Source organism: Mustela nigripes, chromosome 4, assembly GCF_022355385.1.
Source record: "Mustela nigripes isolate SB6536 chromosome 4, MUSNIG.SB6536, whole genome shotgun sequence".
In the NCBI taxonomy this organism is placed as follows: domain Eukaryota; kingdom Metazoa; phylum Chordata; class Mammalia; order Carnivora; family Mustelidae; genus Mustela; species Mustela nigripes.
This window is the reverse complement of record NC_081560.1, coordinates 175,013,478-175,034,933: the sequence shown is the minus strand read 5'-3', so window position 1 is coordinate 175,034,933 and position 21,456 is coordinate 175,013,478. Positions and strand designations below refer to the sequence as shown.

Here is a 21,456-nt window from a genome sequence, read left to right as displayed (position 1 = left end):
CCATAAAACACTTGGTAAGTTCCTAGAAACAAAGCTCAGAATGGCTCAGGCTGGGAAAGGGGGTCACAGAAGAGGGGGAGGGGAACAGAGCACAGCCATTATTTCTGAGTCCAAAAGTGGCTCCAGGAGACATGCAAGTCTAGTCATGGAGACCATCCCCAGGCCATGCTGGGGCTCTGGGGACAGCTCACCACAAAGCAGATGCTATTGGCACCACACGGGTGGTTGGCAAACAAAGCCGCTGGCAGCCGAAGGGTCTCTAGGGGCACGTGGGTGAGATCCCACAAAGACGGAGCATCAAAAAGAAGCCCCAAATCAAGACCTGATCACACATCAGCCACAATAAATAATGTCTGCTCAAAGGTGGGAGGGATAGAGAGAGGCCCTTTTTGGAGAAGGCCTACTTGCATGTCCGATGTCAAAGAAAAGCTTGTTTTGTATGCTACACAAAGGAAACACTGTTTGCAAATGCCTTGCCCATATACATAATCAGGGCTGCCTCTGGTTATTACATAAGTCTCTGATCACTGGGGATTCCAAAATTAATTTCTTTCTATACTTATTCATAATATTATGAATATATATAAGAATATATTCATATAAATAAGGCTATATATATTCTCATATAAGAACACATACTCTAGGGGTGCCTGGGTGGCTCAGCAGGTTAAGCCTCTACCTTCAGCTCAGGTCGCGATCCCAGGCTCCTGGGATGGAGTCCTGTGTCAAGCTCTCTGCTCAGCAGGGAGCCTGCATCCCCGTCTCTCTCTCTCTGCCTCTCTGCCTACTTGTGATCTCTCTCTCTCTCTCTCTCTCTCTCCCTGTCAAAAAAAACAGGGGTGCCTGGGTGGCTCAGTGGGTTAAGCCGCTGCCTGCGGCTCAGGTCATGGTCTCAGGGTCCTGGGATCCAGCCCCGCCTCGGGCTCTCTGCTCGGCGGGGAGCCTGCTTCCTCCTCTCCTCTCTCTGCCTGCCTCTCTGCCTACTTGTGATCTCTCTCTCTCTCTCTGTCAAATAAATAAATAACTAAATCTTTAAAAAAAAAAAAAAAAAAGTAAAATTTAAAGATAAACAAAATTTACAGACATATCGAATTGTTAGATGCAGTTACATCTGAAGAGGTGAGGAATTCTGACTTCTTCAGTATGACCCCCTCCAAGAAAAAGTGGAGAGATAATGTGATTTTTATTACCTTTCATGTTTTACCGTATTTTTTTTTTGAAGAGAAAGTCTCAAAGCAGAAGTGAAGACAATAGAACCTCTAAATAAATCAGATTAAATTCTTTTTCCTATTGCATCTGAAGGCTACTCATGGACATACTTAAATCTTGACATTGCCATCGACCAACACCAGGACTGGGCACAGAGGGGCATCCCCCACAGGGATCACTGCGGCGGCATGGGTAAGTTCCCTTTACCAAACACAGAACAGGAAACACACCACATACACACGCACACACACAGACACACGCACTTGCACCAGGCGCTGAGCTGGGGTTTCTCAGTCTCGGCACCACTGACACGTTGGGTGGGAGAAGTCTTTGTTGTAGGGGCCTGTCCTGTGCACTGGGAGGACAGACATCCTGGTCTCTGCACACTAGAATCCACTAGCAGCCCCCAAGACGTAACAATCCTAAAAGTCTCCAGACAATGTCAAATATGCCCTGGGAAACGAGGTTACCTCCATCTGAAAACCCGCTCAGCTAAGCCATTTGGACCCAGTGGCCCCAAGGAACAACAGAGACAACAGAGACCAACAATTTGGACCCAGCCAGCTGCCTGAGCTCACACCGCACAGAACAGACGCTCCAGGACCAGTAAAACACCTGGGTCTAAAGTCTGTCACCTCGGCATTGTCTCGGGCCCCATACAAAGCTGAATAAAGCTGAATACAACTAACAGATTACCTAGGTCACAGCTTTTTGTTCCTGCCAACAGGAGCTGGGGGATGTCACCCCACCCAATTTTAACCACCTACGACTGCAGGTCTTATTGGGCCGTTTTATAGATGAAGAAACTGAGGCCGAGAGAGCCAGCTGGGACTTGCCTCAAGTTTCCTCACCTCTACACAGCTGGGTTCAGACCCCAAGGCACCTCCCACCTATGCCAATAAACGGAAACAATGCTGTGTCGAGTTACAAAGGCGTTTTTAATTCTTTAGGAAATTACTTTGCGGGAAAAATCGCAGTGATGCCTGGCTTGGATTCACATGTCCTCTGTTTAACTTTAAACCCAACACTCAGAAGACAATAAAAAACTTAACAACTAGCATCACTGAGGGTGATGTGGTTCAGGGTTGAGGAGTAAGAAGGGAAGCCTCATACAAGCCATCTCTTACACACACACGCACACATGCGCACACACACCCCACCTAGCTCTCCCTGTGGCACAAACTAGGAAGGTCAGAATATCCTTCCAGGACTTCACATGCCCAGAAAAAAGTTTCGAGTAGCCCTCCCTCTACACTAAAAGAAGGAAAAGAAAAAACCCTCATGCACTCATTGAAAACGATGGCATCGGAGGAAAGCACCGTGCTCCGTAACCCGTCTACCAGCCACTTCTCTGAGAACCAAGCTACCAGCTAACAGCACACAGCTCGGAGCCGGCTGGCTGGGGTTCTACTTACCCTGCAGGCATTTTTCTTATTTCAAAGTTTCTATTAACTCCCCACTGATGTGCCCTAAAAGAATTTTTAAGGGCTTGGAAACACATAAATAAAATAGTCTTTGTTGGACCAGCACAGCCAAATGAAAGCCTTTCACCTGTACCAGTAGTGATAAAAGTTTCAGGCCTCAGTTTCATACCCACCTTCCGAAGACCGGAGAACCTGGACTTCTTGAACCTTCCCTGGCTCCCCTGCCCTCCCAGCCAGCGCGTTACGCTCCCCAGCTAAGGGCAGGTGAGGAAGATCTGTCCACTGGATGCGCAGGTTGCAGGAAACATTCCTGATGCCAGGCCGCGCTCCGGAGTGCTCTGCGTTCCTTCAGAGCCTTCCAAAAATACCCAGTTAAATTGTTTGTCAAAACCCAGTTTGCACATAGTTAAAGATGAAGCAGAATCCTTAGAGGCTGTGGCTTACTGGCTCAGTGGAGGGCTGAAGGGGTGGAGGCAGAGAACAGAGAGGGAATTTGGAAGAGAGAAATAGGATCCAACCACATCAAATACCCAGAAACAGAAAAATAAAGGTGCCCATCCAAACAGAGGCAATGCGGTAAATTCGCAGCCATCGATCGCACGGGCCAAGGCCCCCATGTGATGTGTGCGTGCATTCGGAGCCTTCTACCAGAGTTATGATCTGCTGCCCTCCCCTCAGGGCCCAAAAGACGGTTTGCCAGGAGTAGGACAACAGCAGCGCTGCCAAAGGCCATCCTGAGCAAACATCATTGCTTACACTGTCCAGAAAAGACATCATCCTAGTACCATTTGGCAGATTAAACAGCTCGGGCGTCCTATTCTGAGTTATTCATCAAATCTGGGCCATCGGCTAGCTGCGTGATCTTAGGCAAGTCAATCTATCTGTCTGGACCTACAGACTGCTCACCTCCACCAAGACCCTGTCCAGACAGGGATCAAATCCCTTCCACGCACCCCTGGGCACTTGTCCTTGCCCACACACTCCATGTCCCTGACAGTCATGCCCCTGCCCAGGTCAGTCTCAACTTCCCTTCCTCCCTCTGAAGCCTGGTTGCCATGGGCCCTGGGCTCTACCACCCCCTGCGCCGAAACATGGTGGCCATCCCTTGCCGGAGGTGCCGGTGAACTGTCACAGACGGAGATCCGAGATCTGGAAGGGCTATTCAAGCACCGTTTAATCCCACATCTCCCCAGAGTGTGCTGGTCGGTCCTACAAAGGGTTGCCCATGCTCTCTTTACCTGAAGGCCTTCTCAGACCTTCCAGCGAGCATCTACTTACACGAAATCTCCCAAAACTACTTGGCTACAGTCCTTGTGGAGGACACTCCCAAGGGCTAGCATGCCAGAGAACACATAGGCTGAGAGGCTGCTCCCTACTTCCTCTCCCAGAAGAGAAATGGGGCTCCCGGGAGGGGGGGGTGTACATCAAGAGAGCCAGGGTGAGGCCCCGGGGTCTACTGAGACCAGTCTGCGTATCTGGCCAGTTTAACACAAGGAAGACAGATACTTATCAACAAGACTACATATGGTTTGGGCTTTCCAAGGATACCCACAGTTTGTAGGATCTACGTCAGCATCTACTAGGAAGCAGCAAGCCCTACACTGGCAGGAAATCCTTAGGCCAGGATCATCTTCTACATGTGCCTTACTTCCGCGATGAATAACTGAAATTTCAGTGTATTCCATTTCCCACCCAGATCATGAGAAGAATTAATCAGCAACCCCATGGACCCCATCTGCAAATTCCGCACAGGAACTTACCTCTTCCTCCTGGTGGGCAAACAGAGATGGTGCCTGCAGAATGCCAAGGGCTCCCAAGAAGGCAGGCACCAAGCTAAGACAGTATTACCTAATAACAGGGCTCAGAACCCCACCAGGAGGACCTCAGCAGCGGGCAGAGTCCTTCAGGGGTGACACTGAGTGGGCCGCGAGGCGCCCACCTGCCTCTCCCACCATCAGGGTCGGGCCCGCTCAGCCACATGAAACACAGAAGATACGGGACGGTTTCAACTGTCTGTTGCATGGGCCTGGACACTCAGGGACACTCAGGGACACTGGAGCGGGAAGTCCCATGCAAACAGAGAAAGCCTGGTGAAGGCACAGCCTCCCTGCAGAAGGTCCCAAATCCAGCTACGAGCCATACTGATGGAATGGACATGGCTAAGATGCCTCTCGCCCCGCGGAACTCGGTCTCCTAACTGGATGTAGACGTTGCGATGACTCATAAAGACACGAAGCCATGCAAAAGCATGACCAAATTCTTAGCACTTCTGGTCACCACGTATTGTTCCTAGGAGGCAAATACAGAGTAAAAACATATACTGATGCTACAGGGCACCCGGACGGCTCCACCAGTTAAGCGTCTGGCTCTTGATTTCAGCTCAGGTCATGATGTCAGGGTCCTGAGATCGAGCCCCGCATCCAGGTCCAAGCTCAGCAGGAAGCCTGCTGGAGAGTCTGTGGCTCTGTCTGCCCTCCCCGCTGCTCGCACATGTGCTCGCTCTCTCTCTGTGTCAAATAAATAAACAGATCTCTTAAAAATGCTTTTTTAAATGAGAGGAGAGGTGGCAGGTTGAGCGCTCAGGCTTCTAAACCTTCTGCGCTGCGTGACTTTGAACAAGTTACTTTCCTGCTTCCCTCTCTCTCTCTGCCTGCCTCTGCCTACCTGTGATCTCTCGCTCTCTGTCAAATAAATAAATAAAATCTTTTTAAAAAAAATTTTTTTTAAATGAGAATTCACTGGGCTGGCAGGGACTTTCTTGTATTTGTACTGCCATTTGAGGCCACCCTCTGCTCAGCCCCGCTCCCCCCTTCCCCTGTTACAGAGGCTACCCTCCAATAAAATCCATGTATACCTTAAAAAAGGGAGGATCTTCTTATGGGAAAACCCTGGACACGTTTGCTATAGTCCAATGCAATTCACCAATAGGAAACAGCAGAAGGAAGGTCCTGGTCTGTACAACCAGAAAGTGATGGAGTAAGGACAGAACCTGGACTCTCGGGGCGGTGGGGGGGAAGTCTCCAGCCACAGTGCTTCCCATACCTCACCTCATGCCCCATCCCACTCTCCACATCTTCTAGAGTAAATCCAGAATGTCATCAAAATACCTCCCCCCACCCTTTCTTTTAAGTGTCAAAGCAACTGATGAGTCATCTCCTCTGCAGGGGGTTGCGATCCACAGGAAATCAAGCACAAGTGAGCATGCAGGGTATTGTTAGATTACAATACAAGGTCACGGACAAAGTTGCTCAGCCACAGAGGACACCCCTGACCTCCCAGAGCATCACTTGAATCCCTGAGGAATGGGACTGGGTCCCAGTATGATGCCTGAGAGTCAATGGAAAGAAAACCAATATGGAATCTCGTTGGCCTCGATCCCAGGCCTCGGAAGGAAATCCGCAGAGGCAGGACAGGGATGAGACCAGGACACTGGTTCTCTGCAAGCACAACCGCTTCACTGGCCAGGGCTCTCCTCCACTCCTGACCCACTCTTCCCTGGGGACCAGAGTGTCAACCTTTCCCCGAAAGACAGCATCCCTACAGCTCTCTGCCCAGGAGGCCCACGGGTCTCTTGCTCCTCTTTGGCCTCTGGGTGACAGCAAAGTGACTATCAATTGATGGCATCGGTGTCCTGTCCCAGCATATCCCACAGCCTGGTGTCTCTCAGCCTATAACCCACCACCTTTTGGATGAACAAACTTTTCAAATCCTCCACTCATGTTGTCTGAAATTTCAAGACAAACTAGCAGGATGCAAATCAAAACAAGCAAAGATTTTCCACTTGCTTTTTCAAATGCTAATGGACTTGTGGTCTGTCTAAACCAGCCTACCCCAGCGGGATTCAGCTGTGCTCCAAGTTGAGAACTAGTCCACCAGCCGCAGACTTCTAAGAGCTAAAGCTAAGTCACCTCCAGGGTTGGGGGGCAGGGGGGAAATGACCCAATTAACCATATCATGTCACCACAAAACCCACAGCCAGCATTTTTCAAGATCTCTTCAAAAACCCATTCCTTCGTTATTTTGAGGAAAAGAACACCTGAACAGGAGCCTCACTGAAGTGTCCGGAACCACCTGGAGTTCAGCTCAGCCAGCTCCTCACCATTACCCCCCACAATCCCAGCCGAGCAAGAACTTCACCTTCTCTGTTTTATCTTTCCCCAAGCTAAAACCCTAACATCTCTCAGGAACACGGGGTCTCCCCAGAGTCTCAGAAGAGAGAACACCCTTGTAATATCCCACAAATCTGCAGACATTTCCACCTCTAGAACCCTGGACCTCCGCCCCAGCTCAGTCTCGGAGAAGCTCTGACCTTCACCCCCTCAGTTCCCGGATCTGCAAACAAAAAAGTTGAATGAAACAGTCTGCTGACCCCTTGCAGCTAAAGGGGTCTAACAAGGCACCAGCACACACCCCCATCGGCCTGCTGGCTTTATACTTGCTCAGTGCTGGCCTGAAAGCCCAGTGCTCCCCAGAAACCAGCCCAGAAAGCTGAGAGTGGGCAATCGTGGCCTTTCTGGCCTTGCTGCATGAGGATCACTAGGGAGCACTGCAGTTGCTTGTGCTACTGGTTTCTGTGGCCACCTCGAAACGCTCAGGAGGCCCTGGGCTAGGGTGGCGGTCAACAATGCAGACAACCTCTCAGAGTCTCGGCATCCCTTCATGGCCTGATGCATTGGCTCTGGCCATAGAGCTGCCTCCGTTAGTGTTTTAGGCACTCAGACAACCATACTGCCCATTTTCTGGTTTTCAGGCAAAAAACCAAAGCAAGATCACCCTGGGAATCACTGAGAGCAGAATCTCTCTTGGTTAATAACAGACGCCTTTGCCAGGAGGTCCGATTCATTTTGGCTGCCAGATCCAAAAGGGTCACCCTCCTCCTCCCTAAATGTTATTTCTTCCAATGTACAGGATTCTTTTTATTTTGTTGATTCATGCACTGGGGACAACAGAGTATTATGAACTCTGGATCAGGGCTAGCCAGGGTCCTACTCCAGACTGTTGCCCTCACTGGTCTGCTTCCTGATCTGTGGAACGGGAATCTCTGTAAAGGAATGCCTGCCTCGGAGGAAGGCTATGAAGTGTAAATGAGGTAATAATATGAAGTCCTCAGCCCCATCCGGACGAACGGATGAAGATATGGTCCATATATACAATGGAATATTATACCTCCATCAAAAAGGATGAATACCCAACTTTTGTATCAATATGGATGAGAGTGGAGGAGATTACTCTGAGTGAAATAAGTCAAGCAGAGACAGTCAATTACCATATGGTTTCACTTACTTGTGAAGCACAAGGAATAACACGGAGGACATTGGGAGAAGGAAAGGAGAAGTGAATTGGGGGAAATCGGAAGGGGAGACGAACCATGAGAGACTATGGACTCTGAGAAACAAACTGAGGGTTTTGGAAGGGAGGGGGGTCGGGGGTTGAGTGAGCCTGGTGGTGGGTATTAAGGAGGGCATGTTTGCATGGAGCATTGGGTGTGGTGCATATACAAGGAATTCTGGAACACTGAAAAAAATAAAATTGAATTAAGATGATTAAAAAAATAAAAATCTCAGCTCCTAGAAGCTCAAAACTACATCCCTATAGTCAATGGACATTTGAGGTAAAGACTCAATAACTCATTTACTCACAAATATTTCTGGAGCCACTAGACAGTGAGGGTGAAGCCATGAACAGATGGTCCCTACCCTCAAGGAGCTAATATCCAAGAAGGGGAAGTGAGAGCAAAAGGAAGATGCCAGGGTACGTACATGTCTTACCACACTCAAGGAAACCAATGGGTAGACACGGGCGAAACAAGTTATCTCTGAAGAGGAAGAGGTTTCAGAGAGGGAGTCTCTGAGGGCCTGGTATTTAAGCCAATTTAACCAAACACCACCCTGCCACGGGTTTAGGAGAAGGCCATGTGAACCACAGAACAGCACAGTGGAAAGGTCCTTCTAGATCACTCCCTCCTTCTGAGCTGCTTGGAATGTGGTGATACACCCAAGAAGGTCACACTGGTACTTGGTAAAAACCGGTGTAGACAGAGGCCTCCCCATCCCTTGTCAGTCGTGTTCCCTGCAGTAAAAGAGGGAAACCTGTCAGGAGATGGGGTGCTATTCACGTCCCGAGGGCTGAGGCAGAAAGACAACCAGAGGGCAACAATCAAACTCCAGCCAGCATCAGGGACCAACAAATCTCTCAGAAACTGCCTCTGTGGGTAAACAGCGTGCTTCAGCTTGAAAAAAAAACTTACAGCCAAACTTTGCCTAGATTGGGGGATCCCCCTCTGGCACCCTGGTCACAAGACTTACATTCTCATAAGCTCCTCCCACTCACCTGCCCCATTCCCAGGTCCTCAGTTACACCCACCAAGCCATCGAGGTTTCTCCCAAGCTTTGGGATCTTCCTAGATTTTTTCCTGATCAGCAATGACCAACCCCACCTCTCTGCCTTTTTTCCTCACCCATGGGCAAAAAAGAGAGAGAGGCAGCACCAATTCATGAAAAATCAGCTCTGAACTCCAGTAGCTAGAGATTCTGATGTAAGTGGCCTAGAGATGAGGCTTCAACAGCTCCCAGGTGGCTGCTGTCCAGGTGGCCCGTGTCAAGAACTCCAGGGCTCCGGCAGTGTAACCGATGGGTGGCCATCCAATTTCAACAGTGGAGAGCAGGAGGAGATTTAACATGACCACTTTGTTAGTAGGTAATCTTTCTACTGTCCCTGGCAAACAATAGTCACATTTTGCTGTCTCAGCCAAGACAACTGGCACATCACAGAATCCAAGGTTTTCGGTCTGGTTAAACACAGTTATATGACTCAGCAATTCCACTCATGGGTTTGCACCCAGGATCAATGGAAATAGAGTCCACACAACTTATGAACAATCAATAAAATGTGCTATGTCCATATGATGGGACATTACTTGGTGATAACAAGGAATGAAGAATGGGCACATGCTAAAACATGGATGACCTTGAAAACCATGCAAAGTGAAAGGTCGGACCCAAAAAGCCATCTATCTTACGATTCCACATATACAAAATGTCAAGAAGAGGCAAATCGATAGTGATTGCCAGGAACTCAGGGGAGGGGAAAATGAGGAAGGACTGCTAATGGGCATAGGGTTTATTTTGGGGTGTGATGAAAATGTCCTGGAATTAGTGTTGACGATCACCCGACTCTGTGACTAGACTAAAAATCACTAAATTGTACACTCTAAGTGAGAGAGCCATATGGTTTGTAAATAACCCAGCAGAGCTCCGGCTTTCAAAAACCATCCCAACAGCTTGAGAAGCGGTGGGTGTGTTTGTGCTGGGCCCCGCTGTGCCAGCACCACGTGCTCAGTGGGGTGACAGGGAGGCAGCTTCAAGTCCAGCTGTACGCGGGGGAGCCTCCCAATCTAGGTTCAAGGCCCACCACGGGCATTAAGCAGGAGACAGCATGTGGCAAAAACCATTTTTACAAGCGTGTTTATCAAGACCCCTTCCCAGGTCCCACCTCAGAAGATCCTGCTTCAGTAAATGGGACGGGGAAGGGGCCTCGTGATCTATGTCAGTTTTTAGCAAGGTGAGAGTTCCCTGACCGGGAAAGTCTGGAAAACACTAAAAATGTAGCAAAGTCACAAGCTTCACTGCAGAATCTCAGAAAGGGATCGACTCAGAAGCTAATTCTTCAGGAGAGGCCTCCGGGGCCCAGAACAGAAGCCTGGAGTCCGGCTCCAGATGCTCCAGGCACCTCCCCTCGGCGCCCGAGGCTGCCTCTCTCCCTCTCTGCTCCCAGGAGCTTTGGTAAAGACAATGCAGTCCCGGGGCCCAGCAGCATCGGGCTCCCATAGGCCTTGCTGGGCAGGCTGCTCTTCTTTTGATTCCAGAAATGTTAGCCCAGCGCCCAGGCGATTGGCAGGGAGCTGGAACCCGAACCCAGGAATCCCAACGCCCACAGATTCTCACCTCCAGCTTCAACAGAGTTCTCTTTGTCGGGTCTGGGTGTCTCCCGGAGGGCATGTTTCCCTCCCAAGGCTGGGGAGGGGAGGCGAGGGCGGGCGTGGAACGGAATCCATGCCACCGTCCTCTGCTCCCCGGGTTGCCCAATCACACCGCCCGCAGGGACGGATGGGCAGCCTTTTCCTGGACTTGGCACCGGGCGGCCAGGAGGGAGCTGGGCCCCGCCCACCAGGCCCCGCCGAGCCCAAGGCCCGACCAACAGGCCGCCTGAGTCTGCATCCTGCCAGGGCAACGGGGCTCGAACAAACAACGGGGCTCTTGTTCAGACACGCGTTTTAGCCAGTGAGGTTACCCTCTAGAAATACTTCTAAATAAATACACAGGCCAGCCCGTCCTGAGGTCTACACGCAGCCCTGCTTTCGGCACAGTGCCAGGCTCGGTGGCCCTGCCAACCCCCTCCGCCGTGTGGCTCGCTCCACCTTCACCGTGAGGTGTCCTCGGGAACCAGACGCAGAAGCCACGGCTCCCAAGCGTGGGGCCAGGAGGCAGGTTGCTGGAGGCCCGCTGATCACAGCAAGCCCTGCTCCCTCCAACAGGCAGAGAAAGGGCAAGTCGGCTACGGCTGACTAGCCTGACAAGAGCCCTCTGCACCGAGGCGACCCACCCCATCTCTGCTTCAGATGCAATGCAGCCCGGGCTGGGCGATGAGGACCACCCCAAAGACAGCTCGCAGTCCGCATACTAGGGGCTAAGCCTGAGCGCCCATGGCCACGGGAGAGACTCATCCTGTGGTCCCTCTTACCCTGTGGGAGGAGTGCCTTGCTTTCTGAACCACGTACGAGCCTCAGATACAGCCTCACACTGTACGCAGGGATGGGCACACCCCTCCCAAGATCCCTGTAGCACCCCACTTCCCACAGAGGAAAACTGAGTTCTCTTTTGGATGCTGAGATTAACCACATGGCCACAGCTCTGGGTTCCCCAACTGGACGTACAATCTCGACCCGGTAAGAAGGAATCCAGAACCTGAGGGTTCCTGAGGCCACCTTGATGGGAGAGTTCTAAGAAGGGAAAGGCAGCTCTGAGCTGTAAAAACACAGGATTCAGACACTGGACCAAAAGATGGCGAACTGTCTCAAATTTAAAGCCTGCCTGGTAACTCTGTTCTCCCCAGAGGGCTTCCATCAAACTAGGTTCCTTTCGGTGCTCGAAACTATCCACTGAGAGGAGTACAGAATATTATTCCCATTTTTAAGGTGAGGAAGAGACTTGGGAGACAAAGAAGTAGAGTAAGCTGAGGAGTTCATTTTTAATATCCCTTCGGATCCTAAGATGCCACATCTGTCCAAAAATTTAACGGATGGGGATGTACGGTGGGGAAAAGGTGGGAGGAAATGAATTTTGCAAGCCCGAACTACACTGACATTTGATGGATATAATTAAAAGTTACCCTTCAAGCAAGAGGAAAAAAATAAATAAATCCATGTCTCAACCGAGTTACCCTGGGGATGTGCAGGACAACCACTAATAAAACACTCCAGTTCCCCCATCGCTATGTGTCTGATTCCGGGGAGAAATAACTATCCGTTACCCATGTGCGGGAGTCTTGAGAGGCAGGCAATTGTCTTTATATTATTAACAGTAATAGAACACGCTACCAGGAATAATCATTTCTACCATTTCATTTCATGCCAACCTCAACCTTCATTTCACTGTATGAGCTGCTGGGCATCAAAGCCAACAAATTCGCAGAAATGCTCAGGGAAGGAAGGAGGGGGAAGAGAAGCAGCCTTCTGCCCACCACCATCCCCCACCCCATCCATTAGAAAACATATTCCTAAATAAATAATGACAGACCCAATCTGCAAAATATCCCACAGTACCAGGTGAGCAGAAAACCCCAAAACATCACCTCCAAAAAAAAAAACTGAAGACCTCCATCTCCCAATTCATCCACCCCACCTTGGTTCAAATTAAATGAAATGCTATCACGCTGCTGTGTTTTAAAACAGTGTCCGAGAAGGTAGAAAAGGTTACCCACAGCAAGCAAGGACTGCCATCCTCACCATAGCAACGCGCCTATTTATAATATGGTCTACCTGCATCAAAGGCTTGCACAAGACACTCAAGGCAAGTCTAGTGCTACATCCAAGCCCGAAGATGAAGCCGGAAACTCTCATGAGCTTGGCAATGAAACACTTCCAATTACATTACATGCCACAATTATTAGCATTGACTATCAATTTTTTCTCTCTTTCTACTCCAGTATGAGTAAAGGGGAAAATGAATTAAGACAGTTTCGAGGACATACAGAAACCCAGCATGTGACTTTCTAAAAGTGCTGTGGCTATTTTTTTTTTTTTTTTAATGGTTAACCCCAGAGGCAGAGACAGGAAGGAGAGGTTGCGAAGCAGAGGCACACGTGAGGTTGCTGACTCTTCCCTGGCGTCCTGCGGGTTCACGAGCAAGGACTCAGCCACTCGCGCCAGGCAGAAATTCCAGAGCGGCCCAGATCCAGATATACGCCAGACCTGGACCGTGGAAGGAAAAAGAGGCTCTCCTTTTAGAGGGAAACACAGGTACCCACATCCAATCACTCGCCTGCAAAAGGATTCTGATTTGCGCTCCAAGGCCATGTTAGAATTTTCACAGAAAAACCCAACTAGATTCCCAACAGCAAGCTCCTTGTTTCATGTCAATACAGTTAAGGGTAGAGCAGGGCAGGGCCCCAGCATCATGCAACACCCAGATTCAAACCCCGGGGCCGCCCCCGCCATGTACCCTTGGGCAAGTTCCCTAACATTCTTTAGTTTCCTTTAGTTGTATAATGGGGATGATGTAGAAAGTTGCAGTAACAGGTTTACAAACCTATAGAATGTTCTAGAAACTGGCACATAGCAAGAGCCCAACAAGCAAACTCTAATCTGTTTTTTACTTTTGCTACTAATATCAAAGTTCTTTCTGGAGCAGTGAGGCTAAATAAACAAAGCGTTAAGTCCCCACACATAATAAATCCACAAGAATACCTTAAAAATGAGGTATTCCCAATCCTTAACACACACGGGCCATGAAATAACGCCCCCCCCATTTCGTAGCTGGAAGAACTGAAGCTAGACTCACATCTGCACCAGCGCTAATGCCAAGGTTCAAAGCAGAGGGTGAGCAGCCGACAGGAACCATCAATGGAAGGCAGATGAAGAATGCCCCACCATGTTTTCATTCAGTCAAATGGAAGAAAGACCAAAAAAAGCATCCCTTTGACCAAGCTGAGTGGCACATAAGACAGAGGGATTCACAGCTCTGGACACCCTTGTCTGCGAAGAATTTTCTCTTCGCGACAGACTGTACGTTCCTACACGGCAGAGACTATGTCGTTGTACCTAACCATCCCCAGAGCCACGGACACCTCACAGACCCCAAATAAATATTTGATTCTGTGTGACACATTTAAGAGGAAAATAGCTTTGGCTCCCTGGTATCTCCCCTAAAGTGGTTTTTCATTAAAAACAAAAGATATAGTAACATTTCATGTCATTATTATAACAGTCCTTCAGAGATGTTTTTCTTCTGCCTATTTTACAGACAAGCAAACAAAGGACTAGGGAAGCACTTGCTCAAGCTCGTACAGAGTCACTAAGCAACAAAGCCAGGATCCAAAGGTGGGTCTATCTGACTCTAGATTCAAGCTCTAAACCACTTCCTTATTCTTGATATTTCTCGATAGAGCGTGTACATTCAGCAGAGTTCTTAGCTACAAGTAGATGCTCAATTAAGTATTTTTAAAATAGAAACCCAAAAGAAATGGACAACTCAGGTTGTAGCCTCCAGTGCTCACAAAACTCTAGATCGAGCATAGCTGATAACTGTGAATAACTCCTTGCTTGTAGACATTTTATAAAAAAAAGAATTCAGTGCAGGTTTTCGCCCACCCATCTCTGCAAGAAAAAAGCCCAGGAACAAAACCAGTGATGTGGAATGGGCTAGACCTGAAATGTCAAGGTCCAGGTATTACATTAGGCTGCACTAGCAATTTCCAAACCAGGGTCCAGCATCACCAGAGAAAAGGGAGCAGCAGGTCCATGCGGCAATCACCTGGGTGGAGTTCTCAACCATGACAGCTTCTCAGCATCTTCCCAGGGAGGAGTGGAGGCCTCAAGAAAGGGAGGTACGAAGAAAATGCTCTAATGCATCCTCTTAACCACAGCCCGAGCATTTCTCCACCAGAGAGAAACAGCAAGTGCAACAACAGTGACTTCTAAGTGTGGAGGCCGATTATAGCTTTACTTTCAAAAGAGCTTTGATTGATCTTTTTTGATAGACCTGAAATAAATTAAACTAGATTGACTCACTTGAGAATGGACTCTAATCCCTTAGTCAGATCCCGGAGAACTCAAACCAAACCAGCTGTTAATTTAGGCTTTATAAGATAAAGCATGAGAAATCCAAGTTGATGTACCCCAGAGCAAAGCTTACATCATCTCTGTAAGCAATCAACTTACCGCTTCTTTTAGGAACTAATCAGTTCTTGGGTAAGTGGGTGCCAAGTCTGCACTCTCAGAGCGAAACTAGCTCAAAGAAAGGAAGAAAGGCGAGAGAGGGAGAGAGAACCCGAGAAACTGACAGACTCACTCTCCCAGCAAGCTCAGAAGCAGCCCAAGATGTTGTCATTTTGCTTTCTGCAAGTCATCAGTCTTGTGCTACAAAGCTACATGGCTTGACCAGAGCCTAACCACCAAGTGAGAGGAAGCACTGGCACTCTTCATATTTCTTTTAAAAAGGTGGGGAGCAGAATCACCCAGAAAATATTCCCCACTAGTTTTTTTTTATTCCCTCATCTTTGAAGATCACACCGTCCCCTTTATCTCTGCTTCTGGGTGCCTTTGATTTGAATATAGGAAACCCAAGGCTTTCAAGTGGTAGCTGCCCGTGGCACTAAGAGTTAATAAGCACTGCACACCCACGCGGGTGTGCACACACACGTGCACACGCGCACACACACACACTACAGGCTGAGCTCTGCTCACTCACAGGCAGCCCTCCCAACTTCCACTAGCATTGTTTGGAAAGGGATTCCTGTCTTCATCCCAAATGAAGGTGGGTATTCACCTCCAGGGAACCGCACCCACTGCCGCACCCCCCCCACCCCCAGGCTCGGACACTTGCTTTCCCTTCTGGGGGGAAAAAATACAAGGCTGCCAGCTTCTTGCTGCTAAACAATGTTTCATAGATCACTCTGTTTACCGAACATAAGGGGATCAAGAATTGAAATCCAATTTAAGGAATTATGGTGCCTTCAGACTGTTTTTCCTCAACGATGAAAAAAGACAGGCATGTTGTTTCTGGAAGGAGGCCAGAAGAAACTGATCCTTGTAGTAATACCAGAAAAAAAAAAGAAAGAAATCAATGTATGTGTTTATATATGTGTTGGGGGGAGGGGACAGCTCAAAATAGGAGTTAAAACCCGAATAGCAAGGAATTCGCTTCCTTCCACGAAAGGGTGCCGAAGTTCATTTCAGTCTTATTTTGATATCTATCAGACAAGTAGAATACACTCATCTTTAATTTCTTCTCAGAAGAAGAAATTTAACCAGAGACGTTAAAACCAAAATCAACCACAACATCTGACCACTTGGCCTTCACTAGTAGCAAAATGGACCAAGTACGCAACAGCAGTTTCAACTTGCTGGGATTATAGATGTCATTCCCTTCTCTCTACAAGGAACCACTGCTGTTCTGTACTCCCCACTCGTCACTGTGCTGGGGCTCTTCTGTAGGTCATCCCAATTAATCCTCCAAGACGCCCATTTTACAGATAAAACTGAGACTCAGGGAGGTTAAGTAAGTGGCCAAGGTCCCACATGCAATAAATGGGTATGTCTTGAGAGCCAGGGTAGGTCTCACATCACTGCCAGGACTCCGATCCATCACCCCAGAAGGCCTCCTTGTCCTGGCAAAAACGATGAACTCCAAATAAAACAGCACTCTTGTGGCTGCTAATGGGTCTTGCCGCTGCGTAAAGCCTGTAGAGGCATTTCACAGGTGGGCAAACTGAGACCCAGAGAGTAGGTTATCTACAAGCGGATAATTTAGTTGCAGACCTAGCAGTGTTCTGAGTTCCTGGGCCCCTAACTGTCATTATTAAGCTTCGTCCTCAACCTTAATTAATTCTTCCGCGCAGCCATATCCTAGACAAAGTCCTCCCCAGAGAAAAAGGTCTCCTCTCACTGAAGCTATGGAGGGGTTGAGGGGGTCGGGAGGGGTCTGGTTGGTGGGGGGAGGGAGGACTAAAAGGGGGAGGAAACTGTTAGATAAAATAAATTAAGATATTTCTAACAGGTGTGGAATAAATCATCATTTGGAGGAACTAACCGATTTCAAAGGTGCGGCACCACTCCTGCCGAAAGTCCTTCCATCCACCAGGATGCCGAGACAAACCACCCCAGCCGGGAGAGAAAAGGTAAAGGCCTGCCACAGCCTAAGGCCACTGAAGGGCTACAAAGGTCTGGCCCCTGCCAACAAAAATACCAAAGCTTTCTGATTAACAAAGAAGGCTAAAATACAAGTGCTTTTTTTTTTTTTTTTTTTTTTTTTTAAGAGGAGGGGAGGCGTGGCGGGAAGTCACGAGGCCAGACCACTGCTTTACCCCTTCCCAAGCCAAAGGGGAGTGAGGGCAGAAAAGTCCACTGATGAAGAGTGTTCTCTGACTCCCCATGCATCATCCTCCATCTCTGTGCACGCTGCCCTCGGAGAAGCTCAAGAAAGCTGGCAAGAAGCAGGGACCAGCGCCACGCACTGTGCTTTCACTCAGCCGCCTGCAAATGACAGGGGTCCGGGCTGGACCTCCGGGAACCAAGAGGTGTTAGAGATACTACAGCTGCCATCAAGTCAAGTGGGGAAATCGGTGTCATTTACTTTACCACCACTGAGGACATACGCCTGAGCTCCAGCTCCTTCCTGCATCGCTTTTCTCCAACTTTCAGCTCGACCTGGCCTGAGCTGCCGTCCACTCACTGATGTCTTGCCCTGGAGAGCCCCGCCCCCCATCCCCAGGTAAGGCGCAGCGAGCCAACCGAGCCAACCGAGCGGTGGACAGACACAGGCATGGCCCCTTCTTCTGGCAGCGAGCTTCCAATCACAGGTTCCCAAGGTCTCTCAGCCCTAGGAACCCACTAGCCGCTTGTCTTTGAGGCAAATTGCAGGAGGAGGGGCTGTTGCACGCTTATTACCAGAGCAGACAAACAATAGCCCGGCCACAGCAGCCCGAGGAAACTCCCTCGTAAAGAAAGAAGTAAGTGTTATTAGGTCTGCAAGCCAGGAGCCAGCCCTCTGCCTTTCAAACACCAAAGAGGACGTCTTTTAAATCTATTTTTTTTTTTTAATGAAGTTCTGAGCCACAGAAATGGGACCAAGGGAGAGAGCAGACACTATAGCTAAAAGGCCACAAATTCCTGTCTTGCTGTCACTAATTTCATGCCCATCAGAAGCCAAGTCCAGTCTCCCCTATAGGTTTTTGTCTGTCCTCCCCAGGGAGATAAATTATGTCACAACAAACTCTTTCCCCCAACACTCTTCAAAAGGTACCCTGGCCTCCTCATTCTCCGCCCACTCCCTCCCAGGAGAAACCGATTATTTGGGGGGGAGGGAGGAGGGGGGAGGGGAAAGAAAACCAAGACAAGAGAGGCCACTTGTCAACTGGGCAAGAGTGGAGGCACGGTGTTGTTGGGGTGACCAACTGTCCCCATCTACGTGGGACTGCTGGGGCTCCTGGGACATCCTGTTGGTCACAGGAATAACCACAACACCCTCCTCCCACACCAAGTGCTAGGCTGACCCCCTCTCGGTAACCTCACAATAACCCGCCCAGCAGGCAAGTCCTATTATTAAAGCCCATTTTTCACAGATAAGGAAACGGAGGCATGGGGCAATTAAGTAATTTGCCTAATTTCAACTTTTTAGCTTTATGTAAAAAAAAAAAAAAAATTAATTAAAAAGGTGATGGAAATCAAATACCGGAATAAAGAAAAGTTCATACTTTATGGGGAAATTCTGACCTGGAAAGTTGTTAATGAGCAAAAAATTCTTTCCTGCCAAAGGAGATAAGAGGAGAGCAGGGGAATCAGGGGAAATACACAGAACAGGAAGATCAATCACAAGTTGGTCTAGATGTTTCCAAAATAGTCCTTGGAGGCATTATGTAAGTAACACAGAAAGAGAGAGAAGAAGCCCCAGGTGGGGGAGCGTGTGACAGCTGAGCATCCAGGACAAGAACAATGACAATGGCTCTGCGGCAACTCGCCAGGGATCCGACCACAAGAGATCTACAGCCTCCATGCTCCTTGGGAATGGCAGCCCAGGGCTCCCTCTCCTCGTCGGGCCACTCGGCCTCCCAAGCAGCCAAACTCATGAGCTGTGATGGCAAATGCAAACCACAAACCATGAACCAAAGCAGAAGTCAGACCCAAAGATAAAAATCCACTCACACGGAAAAAGAAATGATAACAGAACCACGGAGGCCGAAATCAAAACCGTATCTGCTTTGCATGACGTGTGTGGTTTGGGTGCACACTTTCTCCACTTCGGCGCTTCTGTTCCTGGCCACACGTAAGTCCCGGGGGGGGGGGGGGGGCTCCTTTCTCGTCCGTGTAAACCAGGGGCCTGCGGACGACCAGCCGGGCCAAAAAACCCAGGAAGGGTGGAAGAAGGAAGCCCCAAACAAATCTCAACTCATTACTGTTAAATAACAGTCGTGGACGGCAGGGGACACCCACCCCAAGCTACAAAAACAACTCTCTGGGTGCGCTTCTTCCTCAACTCTCCTAAAACGACAAAATCAGGTCAGAAGTAGCAGGTCTGCAGAGGAATGACAAGTTCATTAACATTTATTTTCTGAGGGAGATAAACTGCCAAATGTAAACCAACTGAAAAGCGACCTAGGCAAAAGAGAGCTTTGTTTTTGTTTTGTTTTGTTTTGTTTTGTTTTGGTGGGGGGAGAGGGTGGGGAGGGGCCCAACCTCTCCCAAGGAAAGAGGGCTACCACATTACTGGCCTTTTCCTCACTACAGAATTCAAGCCCTGAGTGTCAATTCTTTGGAAACAAATCGCTTCACAAAGCAGGTCTTCCTGCTATGGGGAGATGTTTGTCATCTGCTTTCACTCACCATTATGAAAATGTGACAACAGTGACAAGTTTTTTTTAAAATACAAAACAAAACAGGGTGCATAGAGCATGCTGGGAGTTTGGTAAACACATCCCTTATTGAGCGGCATTTCCAAACCTTCCTCTGGATTCTCTTTCAAGAAAAATGTCTGCATACCCTAGGTCGATGAGGGCTTTTTTAGAATTAACGGGGAAACTCTTGGCTTCTTTGGCAATGATTAAGAAACAAAAGCCGCTGGATTATGGAAGAAAAACTAAGCAACTGAAGACTAGGAGGGAAGAGGGGAGGTTTGGTTTTGATTTTAAGGATAAGAATTAAGTTCAGAGCTTTGCGAGTCCTGAAACAATTCTGAATTGAGTCTTATAGATTCCATACATCAATAAGCCCTTATCTAGAACTTGATATCATAGGGAAGCTAATTTTTTTTAATTCTACAGAAAATAATTTATTTTAAGCTAAAGAGTTGATACTATCTCACTATTTCAGTAGGTCTTTTGCTATATGTTTACTACCTCTTAGGATCTAATTCAAAAGGACAAAAATTCCTGTTTGCACACATTCCTTGCAAGATTTCAGCTCTGCTAGAATACCAGAAGGTAATAAGTTAATCAAGAAAGCAACCCTCCAGGGCTCTGAACAGATTCATCCCTAACACATACAGGTCATTCTACCCACGAAGTGGATTGCTTTCTTTTCCTTTAGAGTCTGTTCTCCAGAAACCCCCATAATCACTGCCTGCTCAATTCACATGGTCTATACCACAAGCTCAGGAGTATAAATCTGATAACTGCTTTTCAGCCTACCCAGACAGAGCCCCCCATAAAACCCATGGGCCACAAGAGATGCTCCTTCTTCCAAAGCAAAGATCTTCAGGTTCAAACAATATTTCTTCTGGGTTCCAGTTTAATCGCATTACTTCCTTGTTCTGAACTGGAAGTTGACCATCAGGCAGGTTAAATTTAGGGTTAAGTGTGCTGATGGTTTTTCTGGCAAGAGTAGATTAAATTATCCCAAAGTGTTTTTTACCTAGATTCTATCAGTAAACTAGGTTGGAAGAGTTTACTATTTTGTAAATATTACAAAATATTTTGTAAATATATTTTACAAATATATTTGTATTTGTTACAAATCTGATTCTCAGCATTCAGTGTTGAATCATTACTGGAAAGTCTTAATTTTTTCTTTTTAATTATCATCCCTTTTTCGGTTTTTCAATGGAGTTGAAAGCTGGAGAAAGCCAGAAAGGAAAATCCCAACAAATCTGTCTCTAGGAGAAAAGAACTGGCCTGGAGTAGACGCTAAATGTACACCACAAGCCCATACAATGAACTGTACCCCAATTACAGAGAAAAACTCAGGGCTGTAACCTTCATTCACACCCAGCATTCCCAATGGCTAGATTTATGGGCACTGGGGGCAAAAGTGCATAACCATGAATTTCTTGGCAGTCCACTGCCAAGTTCCTCATGCACTCTAGTCTTTAGATTCTCCTTGCAACAAGCCAAGTCTCCAAGTCCAGTCCATTCCACAAAAGAAAAGAAAGAAAATGCCCAAGCCAAAAGGGGAAAAAAAAAAAAAACCCACACAGACAACTCATTAAGTGGCTTTATCAGCACCTTCCAAAATAAAAGGAAGTTATTGTCTTTTAAAAACATCCTTAGCAAAACCAACAACACAGAAGCCTTAATAAAAAGTAAAACTGTAACTTTTCACATAAAATTGTAAAAT

General features: G+C 48.1%; 1 protein-coding gene across 35 annotated transcripts in view; it reads right to left on the bottom strand.

Annotated features, from left to right (window-relative positions):
* TCF7L2 (transcription factor 7 like 2) overlaps positions 1 to 21,456 on the bottom strand; it is a 197,337-nt gene that overhangs the window by 150,815 nt on the left and 25,066 nt on the right. The window contains exon 1 of one of the 35 annotated variants that reach the window (XM_059398613.1): positions 10,577 to 10,755. The exons of the other annotated variants lie outside the window; for them this stretch is intronic. Coding sequence (XP_059254596.1) covers positions 10,577 to 10,630 — 54 coding nt within the window. The 5' untranslated portion in view covers positions 10,631 to 10,755. Of the gene's footprint in view, positions 1 to 10,576; positions 10,756 to 21,456 lie in introns of those variants that run through there. 35 annotated transcript variants of the gene reach the window in all.